A 20,903-nucleotide genomic window follows, 5' to 3' on the forward strand; every position below is an offset into this window, starting at 1 on the left:
AATTTCACCAAACTTACCTATATTAGGTTGATGGAGCAATAATTAGGTATAATTTCATAGAAACCCTACAGTGTTGAAACAGGCCAACAAGTCCACATAGTCCCTCTGAAGGTCGTCCCACCCAGATCCATTCCCCTAGCTCTGCATTTTCCATGGCCAATTCATCTAACGTACACACCTCTGGACTCTATGGACAAATTAGCATTACCATTCCACCTACCCTGCACATCTTTGGACTGTGGGAGAAAACCCACGCAGACATGGGAAGAATGTGCAAACTCCATACAGACAGTCGCCGGAGGGTGGAATTGAACCCAGGTCCCTACCGGTGTGATGCAGCAGTGCTTGCCACTGTGCCGCCCTGACCAAACAGTGTTTCAGGACAGAATTCAACTCACCCTAGACGGGACTTGAACCCACAATCCCTGGCTGAGAAGGCCAGTGCCTTATCCATTAGGCCACTAGGACAGGTCATTTGACTTTTTTTGCAGATAGGATATTACTTGAGTTATGGTGTTCTAGGTTTGGAGCTGCTATAGGTAACCTGACAAAGGGCATGGTAGTCTTCAATATTATTGCCAGGATATTCAGAGTCCATAACCTTTGCAGTATCCTGCACTTACAGCTGTATCAAGTGGAGTGAATTGAGTTAGCCGAAGATTGGTATCTGCAATAGCAGGGACCTCAGGAGGAAGTAATTAAGTAGGGGACATTGGATGGAAGGGAGGGAGCCCTCTAATGACACAGTGGTTATGTTCCTACCCCTGGACCAGAAGCCCAGGTTCAAGTCCCACCTGCTCTAGAGGTCTATATCATCATCTCCGGACAGGTTGATTAGAAAAATAGGTTAATGAAAAAATTACAAGGAAGGGAGGTTCCTGTGGTGCAGTAATAGTGCCCTTAACTTTGAGCCATTAGGCCTGGCTTCAAGTCCTATCTGCTCAAGGAGTGTGTCATAACATCTCTGTAGAGTTTAATCAAAATATCTACAGGGAAGATAACTCAACCTAGTTAAATAAGACTGCAAAATTCTAGTCTATTCCCTCATATCAATCAGGAAATGATACATTTTAAACTGATCAACAAATTTTTTGCACTAAGAGTGATGGATATCTGGAAATTCATTGTCTGTACAACAATACATTTCAATTCAAAGTCTTTTCAGAAACAATTGTGGAGGATTGTATTTTATCATGAGATTGGACAAATAGCCTTCCTTATTTATTTATGCACATAATCTAGAATTATATTTCATTGTATCAAAATAGCTGAATTTATATAGTACTTCTCATTACCTCAGGACTCACCAGATGTGTTTTACCAACTGAGCAATGGCAAATGATCCACACGTAAGACCAAGGAAGAGCTGTAATGTAAGGGGCAACCTCATTCCAATACGGAGATCATATGTAAAAACCAAAAGAACTGCGGATGCTGTTTGGCTCAAGCACCCGGAAGTTTACTCAGTACCCTGGCTATTTTTCCCTCAATGGTAATCACCAAGAAACAGATCAGCTAATAGTTTTGCTTCAGTGATGAGTTCCAAGTCATTATTAACTACGCAGTGACCATGTCCTAAAACTATTGACACAAATCGATATGTTTTGAAAATGTAAGTAGATGTATGTATTTCAATCCCTCTTTTTTGTGAAAAGAAAACATCCTTCCTGATTCTAGGGTAATCAATCCTATTGGTATAGTGAAGAAGGAGAAGTCATAACTTTACCTAAATTAGACCAAAGATAGCTGAGCGAAGAAGTGTGAAAATGCCAACTGGCAATTTCTGATTTATTAGTTCTCAAACATTGTTTGAGGCATAATGCTGTACTCTGCACTTAGTCACACTTCACAGTGATGGGGGGGGGAAAGAATTCTGCTCTAATACAAACAATAAATATTGGGATGGTAGGAGAGTATAAAATCATTATTTTTGAAATCTAAGTTAACTGAAAACAGTTGATATGTCAAAATATTTTCCAAACTTAACTATACAAGAACAAAACAAGTACTGTAATACATTGTACTTAAACTGTGGAACAAGTTTAACTATGAGGGTGAAACAATATGAAAACAGAAGAAATCCAGTACAGCACTATTACCCAGAAAATGGTTAATGTTTGCGATTATCTTACAGAGCTCAAGTTTCTCTGTAGAGTATACATTATTGAAGAGCACAAAGTCTAAGGTACTTTTTAAAAAGCCATCAAAAATAATTGTTTTATGAAACTCAGCTAATAACAAAACCCCACAAGAGGACCCAACTGCAAAGAAACCTGTTTATCCAATACGTACAACTAGCACTTGTTTCAGAAAAACCTGATCCATTATACAAAAATGTCTTAAAATACAACAGGCATTTTTATGAATAATTCTATAAAACAGCACAAAAATGCAAACAATTTTGGGTTTGTTATTTGGAGTGAATTTGACACAACACTGGCAATCTCTAAATGTTTAAGAAACAAAAGCAGAAATAAATTACGTACATCAATCGACGGTGGGAGAAACTGAATGCAAATATAACATATGCAGAAATCACAGTCCTTAAGTAACTCAAATAATGTGCATTCTTCAAATTAAAAGGAGTTACCAAAGTACAGAAAACATCTTGAAAATCAACTTAGAAAAAGGCTCCTGACATATAGGGATACCAAGCAGATGACTGTTTAAAGAACTAAAATGGCACATTTACTTAACACAAACACAAGACATTGCTTACACCTCATGTTCCAAATTCTCAAGTGGCCATACAAACCATCTGCACTTTTACATATTTGCTTCACAATGCTGGATTTACAGCTTCGCCTGTCCAATCTGGATGACTTGCAAACAATGCCAAATTGATATTGGCAGATGTTCATCATTCATATCAGAAAGTCTCAATATATAGAATTTATTCTAAAAAGAATAGTGATTCAAAATGATGGTCAGATCCGCTTTTAGGAAGCATCATAATCATCATCATCATCATGTTTCCGTTTCAATGGATTTGCTTCATTGTTACTTCCTGAGGCTGAGACCATGTTAGTTGTGATAAGGATATTTTTTGAGCCAATCAGAGATGGATTGATCAAAACATTTTGAACTGAGGTTGTTGAGGAGATTCCTGTAGCTGTAAGAAAAAGCATGCAAAATATTTTAGAAATTAAGTCCAAAAGGACACAACGACTGTAAACAATTGCTAGCAAACTTTAAAACAACAACAATTCAATTGTATATTAATACACAGAGTTAAATAGAAAATAAAATAAAGTTAGTCCTCTTGGCCCAAAAGGAAATCTCACTCTCAAAGTCAGACATTTCCATTTCAAATTGTCACTTTTTAGATATTACAGCTTTACATTAAAAATGATGTGGAGGTGCCAGTGTTGGACTGGGGTCGACAAGGTCAGAAATCACACAACACCAGGTTATAGTGTTTTCAAATAAACCTGTTGTACTATAACCTGGTGTCCTGTGATTTCTGACCTTACTTTAAAAAGTATTATTTTGAGTTATATTCTGACTTAATAACCAAAAGGAAGAAAGAAAAGACAAAGACAGGAAAATGAAATAAAAGCCAAAAGTAAATTCAGTTATATGCCATCATTATGACCAAACATCCCAAAGCATTTTACAGCCAATGAGGTCTTTTTGAATCATGGTCAAGGCTGTACAGGTTTTACCCATCTAAACGAGCAGTCTCAGGACAAAATCTTAACCAGACCACGGGAAGTTGTGCCCCCAGGGTCAGTGGAGTTTTTAAACCATTCATTTAACACCTGTGTGGCTGTGCATCAACCTGTGCATATGCATGTACTGTTCACAGCAAATATAATGATCAAGCACAGAAATGAACAATAAAGATTGAGTCAATGCATCCTGGCATTTAAACCATTCCTTTCTCAACTCCTGCCACCTTCTACTATTCTCAAGGCACCGATTCATACAAATACATTTCCATTGTGTGAACTACAGATGGTAGTCAGGAACAAAAACAGAAGTTGCTGGAAAACCTCAACAAGCCTGGCAGCATCTGTGAATAAAAATCAGAGTTAATGTTTCGACCCTTCCTTAGAACCGTCCCGTTCTCAGGAACGGCCACCGAACCCGAAACGTTAATTCTGATTTTTCTCCACAGACGTTGCCAGACCTGCTGAGCTTTTCCAGCAACTTCTGCTTTTGTTGCAGTTTGATTTCTCACCATATTTCAGTCTTTCTTCAATAAGGTTCTCTTGCGTCACATACACTGACGTTATCTCTTCCTCTCAAATGAAACTTCTTGGCTCCAATCGAGTTATCAAATCTGTGGCCAACTGTATGCAAATATTGATACAAATTCTGCCTACAACTTTGATTGCATCATTTTCATTAACTCTGGCTTCTTCATTTTAACTTGCACCCTGCAGTACCATTAGCACAATTGCTTCATTTGTCAGTTGATTAACAACTGGTGCATTTTTGTTAACATTTATCCAGCCATCTGAAGCATCCTCTCTCAAATCTTTAGTCACCTTAAGCACTGCAGGGCTGAATATACTGTTGCCATACTCCAGCAACTCAAGAATAGTTGATGACTGATAATACTTGTAGAACTTGAGTATTGCTGAAAACGAGACATATTTTGTTGAAAACTTTCATCTTCCACTCATCAAGACCATTTGCAAGAGTACCAATTCAAGGGAAAAGATCAGCATGAGAGGAGTGCTAATTGATGGCAACGCAATTAGTAGAGACATTGCCAGTAGCACTGATTGACAGTTAACTGCCAGGCATTGTTTAAATTTCAAACCGAGCAGGTAGATTCTGATTTGTGGGGCTCTTGTGGTGGAGTGGAAGTGTCCCAACCTCCCATCCAAGAGACCAGGTTCTAGTCCCACCTGCTCCAGAGATGCATAATGACATCACTGAACAGGTTAATTAGAAATTATCTACACTGTTTAGTCAGGAAATTGCCCTGAAAAATGAACCAGTGAATGGCTGTTCCCTGTTTTTTTTTTTGAGTTGAAACAGGTGCAGTGCCCTTGAATTGGTATTTTTCTGAATTGTCCTAATAAATGCAAGATGAAAATATTTGACAAAATGTGCCTTCCTTCAAAACTCTGTCAAGACAGTCTGAATATTACAAAATCAATGTCCTGTGCCACATCAGGACTGTCCTCAGATATGAAGTCTGACCATAGATTGTACCATCTCTTCTTCTTGTAATGTAATTAAGGCAGCAGTCAGTTTGCAAGAAGCAAGTTCCCACAAACTGGAATTGTTTTCATGACGACAAGTAATATTACAAAAATTATCAACAAGGATAAATAGTGGCCAGGACATTAGAGTCAACTGATCTCATCTTCAAAAAAGTGCCAAAGGTCATTTCATGTCCTGAGAGGATTGACAGCATTTCACCTTCATGTCACATTCAAAACTCAGCAGCTCAGTAATCCATCAACACTACACTGGAATGTATGCCTTGATATTTTGTGCTCAAATTCTTAAATGAGACCTGAACCAGGAACGTTTTGACTTAGAAGCAAGAATACTACCTACTGAACCATGGCTGACAGGGCTTTTTTTTTTCGCGTCAACTGTTTATTGATCTGAACACAGCAATCATTAAAGAAACATCAAGTTACATTATTTCAATAGGAAGCAGCCCAAGGTTACATTTAATATGATGGACAACACTGTATTTATCTAGCACTGTGTCATTTGATCTACACAGTAAATAGTCTGTACAATAAATGCAAGTGACAGAGCTGAAGGATTCGCAACAGTCTTCAGCAAGAGGTGGCAAGTGGATGACCCATCTCGGCCTCCTCCATTAGCCCCTAACAGAGATACCAGACTTCAGACAATTTAATACATTCCACGAGATATCAGGAAACGGCTGAAGGACTAGATACAGGTTATGGGCCCTGACAACATTCTGGCAATAGTGCTGAAGACTTGTGCTCTAGAACTTGCCAAGTCCGTAGCCAAGTTGTTCCAGTACATCCACAACATTGCATCTATCTGACAATGTGGAAACATGCCTACGTATGTCCTGTACTAAAAGCAGGACAAGTCCAAACTGACCAACTATAGCCCCATCAATCTGTTCATGACCATCAGTAAAGTGATGGAAGGCATCATCAAAATATTATCAAGCAGTACCTGCTCAGTGACGCCTAGTTTGGATTCCGCCAGGTCCACTCATCAGCTTCTGACCCCATTACAACCTTGGTTCAAACATGGACAAAAGAGGTGAATTCAAGGTGTGAGGTGAGAATGACTGCTCTTGACAAAGTGTGGCATCAAGGAGTGCTGGCAAACCTGGAGACAATGATAACTGGGGGAAAACTCTCCGCTGGTTACAATCATAGCCTGACATAAAGGAAGATGGTTGTTGTCATTGCAGGTCAGTCATCCCAGCTCCAAGTCATCCCTGCAGGAGTTCCTCAGAATAGTGTTCTAGACCCAACCGTCTTCAGCTGCCTCATCAAGGACCTTCTCTCCATCATAAGGTCAGAGCTGGGATGTTCATTGATGATTGCACAATGTTCAGCACCATTCATGACTCCTCAGATATTGAAGCAGTCCATGTCCAAATGCAGCAGAACCTGGACAAATATTCAGGCTTGAGCTGAAAAATGGCAAGTAACATTTGCACCACAGTGTCAGGCAAGGGCCTTCTCTAATAAAAGAGAGTAACTATCGTCCCTTCACATCCAATAATGTTATCATTGCCAATACTATCAAAATCCTAGCGGTTATCGTTGACCAGAAACTCAACTGAACTAGCCATACGCATACTGTAGCAAAAACAGTGGGTCAGAGGCTAGGTATACAGCATGTAACTCACCTCCTGACGTGCCAAAGCCTGTCCACCATTCAAAGGCACAAGTCGGGAGTGTGATGGAATACTCTTCACTTGCCTAGAGGAGTGCAGCTCCAACAACACTCAAGAAGCTTCATGCCATCCAGGACAAAGCAGTCCAATTGATTGGCAGTACATCCACAACTAGCCGCCTCCATCTTGAATTCTCAGTGGCAGCAGTGTGTACTATTTACAAGGTGCACTGCAGATATTCACCAAAGATCCTTAGAGAGCACCTTCCAAATCCATTACCACTTCCATCTAGAAGGACAAGTACATACACATGGGAACACTATATACATGTATATATGCATGGGAACACTACCACTACCTGCAAGTTCCACTCCAAGCCACTCACCATCTGGACTTGGAAATATTGCTCAACTTCCAGTGTCACTGGATCAAAATCCTGAACTCACTCTCTAACTGTACTGTGGATGCACCTACAGCACACAAATTGCTGTGGTTCAAGATGACAGCTCACCAACACTGAGATCCACATCCCAAAAATTAATGTTAAAAAAAATTCTGAAGTCAAATAATTCCAGTTATCTTCTAATCCTCTACTACTTTACTTTTCCTACACTAAGCCTTTCAATGAAGTTAACTGGCATAAGGTCAGATATAGGTTGATCTATCAGCAAAACCGCAATTGCTCTTGTTGGAGTACAGTAGAGTTTCCTTTCAAAAGAGTGCAGAACAGTCAGCATGTTTGGAAATCATGTTTCATCATAACTGACAATCTATTTTTGAAAAACATGCCTTTACAACTGTGAACACTGCAGTTATAACTTTATCTTTGGCCATACCCTCTTGTTCATTCCTGGGACAATGTTGCACTCCCTGAGTACAGAATGTAAGCATCACAGCATGCCATACGTGCAGCCCATTAACTTAAGGGGCACACAGATACACTCAGCTAACGTCATGCTTGCAGAGATTTATGAATAAACAAAATTCTTGCTAAGAACAGAAACAACCAGACAACATGCTAATATTACTACACACTGAATGAATTGGTATACTGTCGAAATTGGGAGGGCGAAAGAATGAGTACTGGGACAGAGAAGAGGCAGAGACCTCAGGGATCACATTCCAAGACAAACATATTGCACCTGTGCTACTGAAATACAATATATCAACACTACACATTATCTTTCACAGAATGAAAGACAGAAAGCTAATCTAATTATTGATTTAATTTATTATTCATTCTTTGGATTTGGGCATCACTGTCAAAAATGTGTTTATCGTCCATCCTCCCATTCGGGGAGGCTGTGGCTTAGTGGTATTATCACTGGATTGTTAATCTGGAGATCCAGGTAATGTTCCGGGGACCTGGGTCCAAATTCCATCAGTTCAATGAAAAGTCTGGAATTAAGAGTCTAGTGATGACCTTGAGTCCACTGCCGATTGTTGGAAAAACCCATCTGGTTCATCAATGTCCTTCAGGGAAGGAAACTGCTATCCTTACCTGGTCTAGCCTACATGTGACTCTAGACCCACAGCAATGTGACTGACTCTTAACTGCTCTCTGGGCAATTATGGATGGGCAATGAATGCTAGCCTAGCCAGCCAAGCCCTCATTCCACGAATGAATAATTAAGTTGTGCTGGGAACAAGATGCAACCATATAGTTTGGAGATACAAGTTAGGGATAAATATTAGTTAACTAGTATGCAACAATACAGAAGTTATCACTTTATCTAGTGCCAGTTAATAAGTCGTTAAGACTGTTAATTAATTCAATTTCACAATTTACCTTGTTGCAACATGAATTCTCAACTTTTGCATCATTAAGCTAATGCTGTAACAATTGGGACACTGTACCCCTTTAAACATATTTATTGGTTTCACCGAAAGAACTGCGGATGCTGTAAATCAGAGACAAAAATAGAAATTGCAGGAAAAGCTCATCAAGTCCGGCAGCATCTGTGGAGAGAAATCAGAGTTTAACGTTTCAGATTGAATAATCCTTCTTCAGAACTTCACTTGACCTGAAATGTTAACTCTGATTTCTGTCCACAGATACTGCCAGACCTGTTCAGCTTTTCTAACAATTTCTATTTTTGTCTCTTTATTGGTTTCACTAAATATTTAAAAGGGCCAGTGTTAAGACCGAACCAAAAGGTTCTGGATTGAACCATCGCTCTAGCCCATTTAGCTGCCACTTCAATGCTGAAGGAATGCTGTAACAAAAGATGCACCACTCTTCACAACAATAAATTAACAGACTGCCTGTTCAGGTACTTTTGGAAGAAGAGCTCGAAGGGACCTGGCCTCACCCTCTACAGCAATACTTGCATGACAGGTTAACTGGTCAAATGTTAATTGCTGCATGTAGTACTTTGCTTGCGCAAAGGCTGCCTGAAGTAGAGTATCTGTATTGAAGAAAATCACCAGTTGACTCAAGGTAGCTTTTAAGATCCTTGCAATATCAATGATAGGATATAAATAGATTTTCTTTCTATTATCATGACTGGGTGGAAATAGTAAAGGTAGAAGCCACATGGTCCACTTGCCCCATTTCAAAGATGAACAGAAACTCTCATTTCAAGTACTGAACATGTTTTAATGTAGGACCAAGTTATTAATTAATTCACTGTTCCATAAATCACAAGTTTATAGTTTACCTGGTTTAACATTAGTTTGTGAGGAAGGGATCTGCACTGTAAATCTCTGTCCAGCTAATGAAACAGGTGTTCCAACTTTTGCAGTAACAGCCACCGTTTGTGATGAAGGAGTACCTATAAATGCAAATTGCAACATGAATTCCAAAAACTTTCAATACACCATGCTAATTACATTAAAACTAATCAAAAATCCCCACAACATTAATAGACTACAACAGAGACCACAAACTTTGAAACTGCAAAGAAATCTGCAACTAATAGCTACACGCTGTTTTATCAATAATTATTCATTTCCTGGTGGAATTGATGGCGTTCAGTTTCACCTCCTCAATCGTTGTTCTTATTTGTTTGAAAAACTCAGACAGGAAAAGAATTTTTCCCCCACTCATAGTTAACACAATCCGTTTCCAAAAGACCTTAAAAGCAACCAACGTTGTTAGGAATGGAACGTCACGCAGATAAAACTAAATTTAGTGGAACTAAATATTGATGACAGTACAAATTAAAATAGATTCAACCACAATAGCAATTGTCTTCCCCCACCCCCCCACCCCCCCACCCCGCATTCCATATGGAGACAGCACAAATAGAAAGATGCTTAAGTAGGTATAGTTAAGATTATAAATACATTTGAGGACAAAAGCAAATAGAGATAATGATTGAGGACCTGAAGCTGAATGCCATCAATCCCATCAGGAAATGAACATTTATTGATAAAAACCAAAATTTAGAACAGTCATGAGTCGGAGCTGAAGTTAATGCTTCAAACATTATTATAATGAATGATGAATCTCAGAAAATACAGCATTACAGCGCAGGAGGCTAGTTCGCCCATTGAGTCCATGCCACCATCAGTTGAGTAATCCAGTCAGTCCCATTCCCTCACTCTATCCCTATGCTTCTCCAAGTTTATTTCTCTCATGTACCTATCCAATTTCCATTTGAAATTATTCATCACAAACATCTAAACTGGAAAGCTGCAAACCTCTTCAATCCTCTCTCCATCTCTTGGTCCTCAGCGTCCTTAAGTCACATTTATTTTATTACAACTTCATATTTCCATTCATATGGATGAGGTGGGTTTAATGTATATACAGATTAATATTTTTGGAATTTGGATTTCAAAATATATTCTGGGGGGTGTTGGTTGCTTCTGCAAAAGGTTTTCGTTGTAAAGAAATAATAAGGTCAAAGACTCCTTCTGGAAGAGTGCTTCTAGCCTATCATTTCGTCAGAAAACAGCTGACTGTGGAGATGTTCACATGCTGGATTTATGACAGATGGAGTAAACGCAAAAGGCCCAATAGCTTCACTTCCAATTCAGAAGAATTTAGTATGAATTTTTTAAAAAAAAATTAGTTCAGAACAGGTTTTGTGGTTTTGCTCAGAAGATACCAGCATTGAATAGAAAGTTTAGCTTCTCTGCTCAGAGAAGGATGCAGGACTGTTCAGCAGTACCTTACTTCAGTTAAATGATTTAATTTGTGAGACTTGCAAACCATGGGAGTTTGGTTAGAAATTTGCACATTATTAAAACTGAGAAAATGTGGACACTCAGATTTGTGGAAAAGATCACATTGACAGGTTTGGAAAGGATTCAGTAAATTGTCTTAACAATACTAGGCCAAGAACTTGTCAGGAGCCAGCTAAATAGAAGCCGAAAGATTTGAAATATGGGTGTAATTTATTTGTAATGGATAGTGATGGGAAATGGTTAGAAACACTGTTCTGCAATATTTTAGATATTGCTAACTGTCCTCAATATATACAAAGTTAGTTTTTGATTTCTTGTGTAATCATATTCTGTTCTGTTGCAAATAGGTAAATCTATAGCCTTTGTGAATATGACTCAGTGATTAACGAGTGCTAACTAACGAAGCAAAATAAATTCAAGGAGGTTGGGCTTATAATCATTGGTATTCAGAAGAACGTGAGGAGGTTTTATTGAAATATAAAGGATGCTTAGGGGGCTTGACAGAGCAGATGCAGAGAGGTTGTTTCCCCTCGTGGAAGAGTCTAGGACCAGAGGGTATAATCTCAGAGCAAGGAGTCATCCATTTAAGACAAAGATGAGAAGCAATTTCCTCTCTCAAACGGTAGCAAATCTGTGGAATTCTTTACCACAGAGTCTTGTTAAGGCTGAAATAGATAGATTTTTACATCAGTAGGGGATCAGAGTCATGAGGAAAAGGCAGCAAAATGAGTTGAGAATTCTCAGATCAGCCATGATATTAATGAACGCCAGACCAGATTGCCCTACGTCTGGTTCTGTGTTTCATGCCTATCAGGCCAGATTTCATTCTGGGATCTGACTTGTCTTGTAGTACCATCAATGGAATCATAACACAAGAAACTCAATAGCAAGTAACATATCTCCTTAATCCTCCAAGGCTGTCCATCAGTTACAAGAAACAAGTCAGGAGGAGTGTGATGGAATACTCTCAACTTGCTTAAAGGACAGTTCTACAACTCAAGATGCTCAATGCCATCCACAGTCACTAACATTTAGAAGAACAAGGGCAGCAGATACATGGGAACATTATCACTTGCATGTTCCTCTCCAAGCTATTCTTCATACTGAGTTGGAAATATATCACTCTTCTTTTTGAGGCATTAGTCAAAATCCTGGGGCTCCCTTGCTAACACCAAGTAGGCTCCCCTACACGAAATGGACTGCAATGGCTCAAAAAGGCACTACCTTCTCAAGGCAATTAGAGATGGATAATAAATTCTAGCTTAGCCAGCAATACCCACCTCCCCTGAATGAATGTCAAAATGTGGCAAATGTAATAGCCATTCAGGCTTGGGCAAGGGCTACTGCAGTATCATACAATTAATAGCAGTAACTCAGGTTTGATGCAAATACTAATTTGCAACTTACCCAATGTTGGTGTGCTGGGCCGACTGGTAACACATGTGCCAACGCTGAGCCTTGGTACAGTTATTCTTCCAGTGGATGATGTCACCTTTAAGTTGAGAATGCAAACAAATTAAAATCCAGACAAAGTCTGATTTCTAAAGTTATATCGGCATCAAGTCCGATAATAGCATAAAACACACCTTCTTATGAAGCGACTTCAACTTGTAGTTTGGAGCTGTTAGACAATATCTGTCTGGTGGCAGTCTGGGCCCAGCATATGGTTTAATCAGTGGTAATGGGTTCTGATTCTTCTGCCGTGCAATCTCTAGCAGAAACTAAAGCGAGGTAATGAACATTTTTAAAAACCATTTTTTTAATTAGCGTTTATCATGAATAAAAACGTTTTTGAGCAATACTTACATCTCTAGGGGGAGGGGATGTAAAAGAATGGTCCATTCGGCATTGAATAGCCAGTCTGACATCATCTGCATCAACACTTGCTTTTTTAGCATGGCTTGAATATATTTTTGCATCCTCCAGTATTGTGGTAACATATCCTGAAAGGTAAGAGAATAATCAAGAGACCTTTTTTGCCAAAATTACTTATTAGAATAGTGCCCATCACACCTCATAGCCGCAACTTTAACACAAGAGTGGATGGGAGATTAAAAATAAGAGACAACCTGACCGCCTCCAGTTTTAACAAAGGCAACTTGGGAGCTGGCAAATCACCCTCCTTCAGGAAGCAAATCTGTCACCAAAGGAGACTGTAGGCCTACATTTTAACTCAAATTTAATTGTAAAGTGCCTGCAACTATTGAAAACCCAAAATACCTGCAAATCTTGGAAGACTAAGAGAAGACAGAACTTTGCCGTACTGCATTATTTGTAAGCCTGGAGCAGCTGGAGTGCTTTCCCTGGCTCACCAAGTTTTTTTAAGCACAACATAATGGGCAGCTGTACTTAGCCGCTTCCTACAACCTCCAAACAATCCTTCACTGCTCTATCAAACATACCCAAAATCCACTCCCTGGGTGCTTTCCAACCAGACTTTCAATAAATCATTAGTCATTGGGGACTCCATAGTTAGGGGGACAGATAGGAGATTCTGTGGGAACGAGAGAGACTCGCGGTTGGTGTGTTGCCTCCCAGGTGCCAGGGTCCGTGATGTCTCGGATCGTGTTTTCGGGATCCTTAAGGAGGAGAGGGAGCAGCCCCAAGTCGTGGTCCACATAGGCACCAACGACATAGATAGGAAAAGGGATGGGGACGTAAGGCAGAAATTCAAGGAGCTAGGGTGGAAGCTTAGAGCTAGAACAAACAGAGTTGTTATCTCTGGTTTGTTACCCGTGCCACGTGCTAGCGAGGCGAGGAATAGGGAAAGAGAGCAGTTGAACACGTGGCTACAGAGATGGTGCAGGAGGGAGGGATTCAGATACCTGGATAATTGGGGCTCATTCTGGGGTAGGTGGGACCTCTACAAACGGGATGGTCTACACCTGAACCAGAGGGGTACCAATATCCTGGGGGGGAAATTTGCTAATGCTCTTCGGGAGGGTTTAAACTAATTCAACAGGGGGATGGGAACCTGAATTGTAGCTCCAGTGTACAGGAGGTTGAGAGTAGTGAGGTCATAAATAAAGTTTCAAGGTCGCAGGAGTGTACCGGCAGGCAGGAAAGTGGTTTTAAGTGTGTCTACTTCAATGCCAGGAGCATCCAGAATAAGGTGGGTGAACTTGCAGCATGGGTTGGTACCTGGGACTTAGATGTTGTGGCCATTTCGGAGACATGGATAGAGCAGGGACAGAAATGGTTGTTGCAGGTTCCGGGGTTTAGATGTTTCAGTAAGATCAGGGAAGGTGGTAAAAGAGGGGGAGGTGTGGCATTGTTAGTCAAGGACAGTATTACGGTGGCAGAAAGGACGTTTGATGACAAGTCGTCTACTGAGGTAGTATGGGCTGAGGTTAGAACCAGGAAAGGAGAGGTCACCCTGTTGGGAGTTTTCTATCGGCCTCCGAAAAGTTCCAGAGATGTAGAGGAAAAGATTGCAAAGATGATTCTGCATAGGAGTGAAAGTAACAGGGTAGTTGTTATGGGGGACATTAACTTTCCAAATATTGACTGGAAACGCTATAGTTCGAGTACTTCAGATGGGTCAGTTTTTGTCCAATGTGTGCAGGAGGGCTTCCTGACACAGTATGTAGATAGGCCAACAAGAAGCGAGGCCACATTGGATTTGGTACTGGGTAATGAACAAGGCCAGGTGTTAGATTTGGAGGTAGGTGAGCACTTTGGTGATAGTGACCACAATTCAGTTACGTTTACTTTAGCGATGGAAAGGGATCGGTATATACCGCAGGGCAAGAGTTATAGCTGGGGGAAAGGCAATTATGAGGCGATGAGGCAAGATTTAGGATGCATACGATGGAGAAGGAAACTGCAGGGGCTGGGCACAATTGAAATGTGGAGCTTGTTCAAGGAACAGCTACTGCGTGTCCTTGAGAAGTATGTACCTGTCAGGCAGGGAGGAAGTGGTCGAGCGAGGGAACCGTGGTTTACTAAAGAAGTTGAATCTCTTGTCAAGAGGAAGAAGGAGGCTTATGTAGAGATGAGGCGTGAAGGCTCAGTTAGGGCACTTGAGAGTTACAAGTTGGCCAGGAAGGACCTAAAGAGAGAGCTAAGAACAGCCAGGAGGGGACGTGAGAAGTCTTTAGCAGGTAGGATCAAGGAAAACCCTAAAGCTTTCTATAGGTATGTCAGGAATAAAAGAATGACTAGAGTAAGATTGGGGCCGGTCAAGGATAGTAGTGGGAAGTTGTGCGTGGAGTCCGAAGAGATAGGAGAGGTGCTAAATGAATATTTTTCGTCAGTATTCACACAGGAAAAAGACAATGTAGTCGAGGAGAATACTGAGATACAGTCTATTAGACTAGACGGGATTGAGGTTCATAAGGAGGAGGTGTTAGCAATTCTGGAAGGTGTGAAAATAGATAAGTCCCTTGGGCCGGATGGGATTTATCCTAGGATTCTCTGGGAAGCTAGAGAGGAGATTGCAGAGCCTTTGGCTTTGATCTTTATGTCGTCATTGTCTTCAGGAATAGTGCCAGAAGACTGAAGACTAGCAAATGTTGTCCCCTTGTTCAAGAAGGGGAGTAGAGACAACCCTGGTAATTATAGACCAGTGAGCCTTACTTCGGTTGTGGGTAAAGTGTTGGAAAGGATTATAAGAGATAGGATTTATAATCATCCAGAAAGGAATAATTTGATTAGGGATAGTCAACACGGTTTTGTGAAGGGTAGGTCGTGCCTCACAAACCTTATTGAGTTCTTTGAGAAGGTGACCAAACAGGTTGATGAGGGTAAAGCGGTTGATGTGGTATATATGGATTTCAGTAAAGCGTTTGATAAGGTTCCCCATGGTAGGCTATTGCAGAAAATACGGAGGCATGGGATTGAGGGTGATTTAGCGGTTTGGATCAGAAATTGGCTAGCTGTAAGAAGACAGAGGGTGGTGGTTGACGGGAAATGTTCATCCTGGAGTTCAGTTACTAGTGGTGTACCTCAAGGATCTGTTTTGGGGCCATGACCTGGATGAGGGCGTAGAAGGATGGGTTAGTAAATTTGCGGATGACACCAAAGTTGGTGGAGTTGTGGATAGTGCGGAAGGATGTTGCAGGTTACAGAGGGACATAGATAAGCTGCAGAGCTGGGCTGAGAGGTGGCAAATGGAGTTTAATGCGGAAAAGTGTGAGGTGATTCACTTTGGAAGGAGTAACAGGAATACAGAGTACTGGGCTAATGGTAAGATTCTTGGTAGTGTGGATGAGCAGAAAGATCTCGGTGTCCATGTGCATAGATCCCTGAAAGTTGCCACCCAGGTTGATAGCGTTGTTAAGAAGGCGTACTATATGTTAGGTTTTATTGGTAGAGGGATTGCGTTTTGGAGCCATGAGGTCATGTTGCAGCTGTACAAAACTCTGGTGCGGCCGCACTTGGAGTATTGCGTACAGTTCTGGTCACCGCATTATAGGAAGGATGTGGAAGCATTGGAAAGGGTGCAGAGGAGATTTACCAGGATGTTGCCTGGTATGGAGGGAAGGTCATATGAGGAAAGGCTGAGGGTCTTGAGGCTGTTTTCGTTAGAGAGAAGAAGGTTAAGGGGTGACTTGATAGAGACATACAAGATGATCAGAGGATTAGATAGGGTGGATAGTGGGAGCCTTTTTCCCCGGATGGTGATGGCTAGCACGAGGGGACATAGCTTTAAATTGAGGGGTGATAGATATAGGACAGATGTTAGAGGTAGGTTCTTTACTCAGAGAGTAGTAAGGGCGTGGAATGCCCTGCCTGCAAAAATAGTAGACTCGCCAACTGTAAGGGCATTTAAATGGTCATTGGATAAACATATGGATGATAACTGAATAGTTTAGGTTAGATGGGCTTCAGATTGGTTTCACAGGTCGGCGCAACATCGAGGGCCGAAGGGCCTGTACTGCGCTGTAATGTTCTATGTTCTATAAATCGGTCAATCTGGCTGGCTATTGGACAGGAACATGCAGGGACAAAAAGATCCAGTTTGTAGGACTTGCAAGAAAGCCATACTTAATGGGCTTCCCATCTGAAGTCCACTCCTCTATTTTCTTCCACTTCTAAGTTATTGTCAGGCCCCACGGGTTTACTTACGGTAAGTAAACTCCAACATCTGATTAATAACTCGTGGTTCATATTCTGTGACACCCATATCCTTTAGAATCTGCGCCATGACCTGTCAAAACATGAAACAAAATGAAGGAAAAAATTTCTCTGTACAACAATTATTTCAAAGGAATTTAGCTAACCATTCACATCACCCTACAGATAAGAACAATAGGTGGTCACAGAATGGCAGTGAAATTATTGTACTGTATGTCTTTTTCTCTTTCTACTAAAATTAGAACACTCCTTGCCAAACTCTGGAGATAGAAAAATAGAAAAACAATTATCTCCCTCATATCCAAATCTTCATTATCTGCAAACTAATATGGGCAAAGCTACTCACTTGTCAGTTTTCACAATGCTATGGCAATTCCACTAATTGTCGAACAATAATAAAGTATAGGCCAGACAACATGAGAGAGCTGGGCTGGAAAGTCTGTGCTAATGTCTAATGTCTAATGTCTATTATTCCACGTTCACGGCATGTCTAACAGTGGATTGAAATGATCATTATGTTCTATCACAAAATGGCTATAAATACTACTTTCCAAAAGTACACTATTTCAAATTAAACCAGGCAACTGGAAGCTCAGGGTCATTTTTGTGAGCAGAACGTAGCTTCACTGTGAAGCAGTCACCCAGTCTACACTTTGTTTCCCCAACGTACAGGAATCCACATTGTGAGCAGCGAATGCAGTAGACTAGATTGTGGGAAGTGCAGGTAAAGTGCTGCTTCACCTGGAAAGTATGTTTGGGCCCTTGGATACTGAGTAGGGAGGGAGGAAATGGGCATGTGTTACATCTTTGGCAATTGCAAGGGAAGGTGCCGTCGGGCTAATTTTTTTTTTTGGGGGGGCGGGGGAGGGTTGTGTTGGTAGTGAAGGAAGAGAGGACCAGGGTGTCCCGGAGGTAACAGTCCTGCAGAAGGCAGGCAAGGGAGGGGAGGGGAAGGGAATATGCATCTGGTGGTTGCATCTCACTGGAGGTAGTGGAAATGGCAGCTGATGACCTTCTAGATGTGGATGTTGATAGGATGGTAGGTAAGGACAAGAGGATACCTTTCACTGTTGCAGGAGGGAGGAGTGGAGGTGAGGGTGGAGGTATGGGAGATGGGTCGGACCTGGTTGAGGGCCCTGTCAACAATGGTGCTGGGGAGTCCTCAGCTGAGGAAGAAGGTGGACATTTCGGAGGCTCCCTTGTCGAAGTTGGCCTCATTGGAACATATGCGACAGAGCCGAAGGAGCTGGAAGAATGGAATGGAGTCTTTATAGGAAGCAGGGTGCGACAATGTATAGTCCAGGTAGCTGTGGGAGTTGGTGAGTTAATAGTGGATATCAGTGGCCAGTCTATCTCCAGAAATGGAAACAGAGATGTTGAGGAAGGGTAGGGAGGAGTCAGAGATAGACCAGGTGAAAGGGAGGGCAGAGTTGGAATTAGAAGCGAAATCAATGAACTTTTCCAAATCCAGACGAGAGGGGGAAGCAGCACTGATAATATCATCGACATATGGAGAAAAAGTTGTGAGTGGGGGCTGAATAGGAGTGGAACAAGGAATGTTCCACTAACCCCACAAAGAGACAGGAATAATTGAGGCCCATGCGGGTACCCATGGCCACCCCTCTGACTTGCAGAAAATGACAGCTTGTTGAGGGTGTGAACGAGCTCAGCCGAGCGGAGGAAGGTAGTGGTGGGTGGGGACGGTTCAGGCCTTTGCTCCAGGAAGAAACGGAGAGCCCCGAGACCGTCCTGGTGAGGGATGGACACGTATAGGGATTGCACGTCCACGGTAAACAGGCGGCGGTTGGGGCCTGAAAACTGGACATTCCGAAACTGGCGTAAAGCATCAGAGAAACCGCTGATGTAAGTGGGTAGGGACCAGAACAGGGGAGGAAAGACTGAATCAAGGTACTTAAAGATAAGCTCTGTGGGGCAACAGCAGGTTGGAACAATGGGAATGCCCGGGCAGTCCTGTTTGTGGATTTTCGGAAGCAGGTAGAAGCAAGCTGTGCAGGGCTGGAAGTCAATCAGCTTGGTGGGAGGGGCCAGACCACCAGATGAAATGAAGTCAGTGACTGTAGTTGATACAATGGCCTACAGTGGGGTCATGGTCCAGGGGGAGATAGGAAGAGGTATCTGAGAGCTGGCGCTCAGCCTCTGCAATATAGAGGTCAGTACGCCAGGCGACAACAGCATCACCCTTATCTGCAGACTTAATAACAAAGTCAGGGTTGGATGTAAGCAAACGGAGTGCAGTCAGTTCGGAGGGAGATAGGTTGGATTGGGTGAGGGGGCAGAGAAATTGAGGCAACCAATGTCACGTCGACAGTTCTCAATGAATACATTGAGTACAGGTAAAAGGCCAGAGTGAGCGGTCCAGATGGAGTGAGATTGTTGGAGCTGGGTGAAGGGGTCTAGGATGGGGGACAGGACACACGTTTGCCCAAAATGGGCACCGAGGCGAAGATGACTGAAAAAGAGTTTGACATCATATCGTGCCTGAAATTCATTAAGGTGAGGACGCAGAGAGATAAAGCTGAGACCTTTGCTGAATACAGAACGTTCAGCATCGGACAGCGGAAGGTGAGGAGGGATGATGAATAAGTGACAGGTGGGGTTGGGGGAGGGAATGGAAGTTCCAGAGGGCCATGGGTATCTCTTGAGTTGTTGCATCTTGTGGGTCTTGATGCTTGAAAGGACAAGAAAAAGTTTCTTGTTAGCACGGCACAAGAGCCAGAGGATGAAGTGGAACTGCGGAGTGGCGTGGCCCTGAGGCAGAGCTTCCAGTGGTCTGCCATTTCAACACACCACCAAGTTCCCTGGCCAACATTTCTGTCTCGGGCCTGCCTAAGTGCAGCTCAGCGCAAGCTGCAAGAACATAGTCTCGTTTTCCACTTGAAGATTCTGCAACCTTCAGGACTCAATACCAAATTTAATAATTTTTAAAGCATGAACACCTCACTAGGGTGGACATGGACGGCTTCCAGCACAGCCAGCCCATTTTCATCTACTCATGGTGCCGAATACCAGCTTTTCTTCTATTCCTTTCCCGGTTTACTGGGGATAAGGGTTTTTTCAGGTTTGACCAGTGCGGTTCCACAGGGATCGGTGATGGGGTGGCAGCAGTTAACAACAAATGTCAATGACTTGGAGGGAGGAAGGAGGCGAATGCCCTGTAGCCAAATTTGCAGATGACATAAAAGTACTGTAGGTGGAACAGCAGGTTGCGAGAGGGATACAAATGATTCACAAGTATTGATATGTGGGCAAGAAGTTGCCAGTGGAGTGTAAAGTGGTAAATAGGAAGTGGACACAAAGAAAAGAATATTATTTAAATGGCAAAAACTTGCAGAAAGCTGCAACACAGAGTGTCTTAGGGCTACTTGTACATGAAACACAGGAAGCAGCACAATTTCTCTTTCTCAGTCTCCTCCACTCCGTGTTCCCCTCCCCCTCTCTCTGTCTCTCTATTTGTATCACCGCCTTGCCGCTCTCCCTGTTCCTGTTCCTATTCCCACCCCCACCATGCCTCTCTCTACCTGCGCATCCCTGGGAACACTCTTCGCCGCCGCCATCTTCCGCTCCTCGGAGCTACGGTCCACTGCTGTGACGTCACTTCCCGCACCTGGGAAGCACGTGACGCGGAACGACGCTCCATTGACACCGGTGACGTCACGGGGCGCGCTACTCATTCAAAAAAATACGAATACACGAACGTGTGTAGACAGGGAGTGAGCAATGAGAATGAGTGTTTGTGTGTGTGCATATATATATATGCAGGGAGCGAGCAGTGACAGTATGTGCATATCCATGGAGTGAGCAGTGTGTGTGTGTAAGGAAGGGGGCAATGAGTAAATATCTGTTTACAAAAATCACACTTCCATTATTT

At 42.1% G+C, this 20,903-nt stretch overlaps 1 protein-coding gene across 1 annotated transcript; it reads right to left on the bottom strand.

Moving 5' to 3' along the window:
* Positions 1-1,755: 1,755 nt before the first annotated feature.
* taf9 (TAF9 RNA polymerase II, TATA box binding protein (TBP)-associated factor) lies at positions 1,756-20,696 on the bottom strand. Its single transcript, XM_020513386.2, has 7 exons — positions 20,554-20,696; positions 17,006-17,087; positions 12,743-12,879; positions 12,523-12,657; positions 12,344-12,428; positions 9,463-9,576; positions 1,756-3,112 (listed from the first exon to the last, which is right to left on the bottom strand). Exons 1-7 carry the CDS (start codon positions 20,587-20,589, stop codon positions 2,940-2,942), a joined length of 762 nt encoding a protein of 253 aa, XP_020368975.1. The 5' UTR covers positions 20,590-20,696; the 3' UTR covers positions 1,756-2,939.
* Between the last annotated feature and the right edge of the window lie 207 nt (positions 20,697-20,903).

Source organism: Rhincodon typus, chromosome 14 (assembly GCF_021869965.1).
Source record: "Rhincodon typus isolate 14 chromosome 14, sRhiTyp1.1, whole genome shotgun sequence".
NCBI classification, from domain to species: Eukaryota; Metazoa; Chordata; class Chondrichthyes; order Orectolobiformes; family Rhincodontidae; genus Rhincodon; species Rhincodon typus.

Bases quoted from the DNA above. Each gene is read 5' to 3' on its own strand.
- taf9 (XM_020513386.2), bottom strand. From the start codon at position 20,589: ATGGCGGCGGCGAAGAGTGTTCCCAGGGATGCGCAG. The intron at 9,577-12,343 runs GTAAGTTGCAAA...TTGCATTTATAG, and splicing joins GCCCAGCACACCAACATTGG to GTACTCCTTCATCACAAACG. The intron at 3,113-9,462 runs GTAAACTATAAA...TTTTTCTTACAG, and splicing joins ACAAACTAATGTTAAACCAG to CTACAGGAATCTCCTCAACA.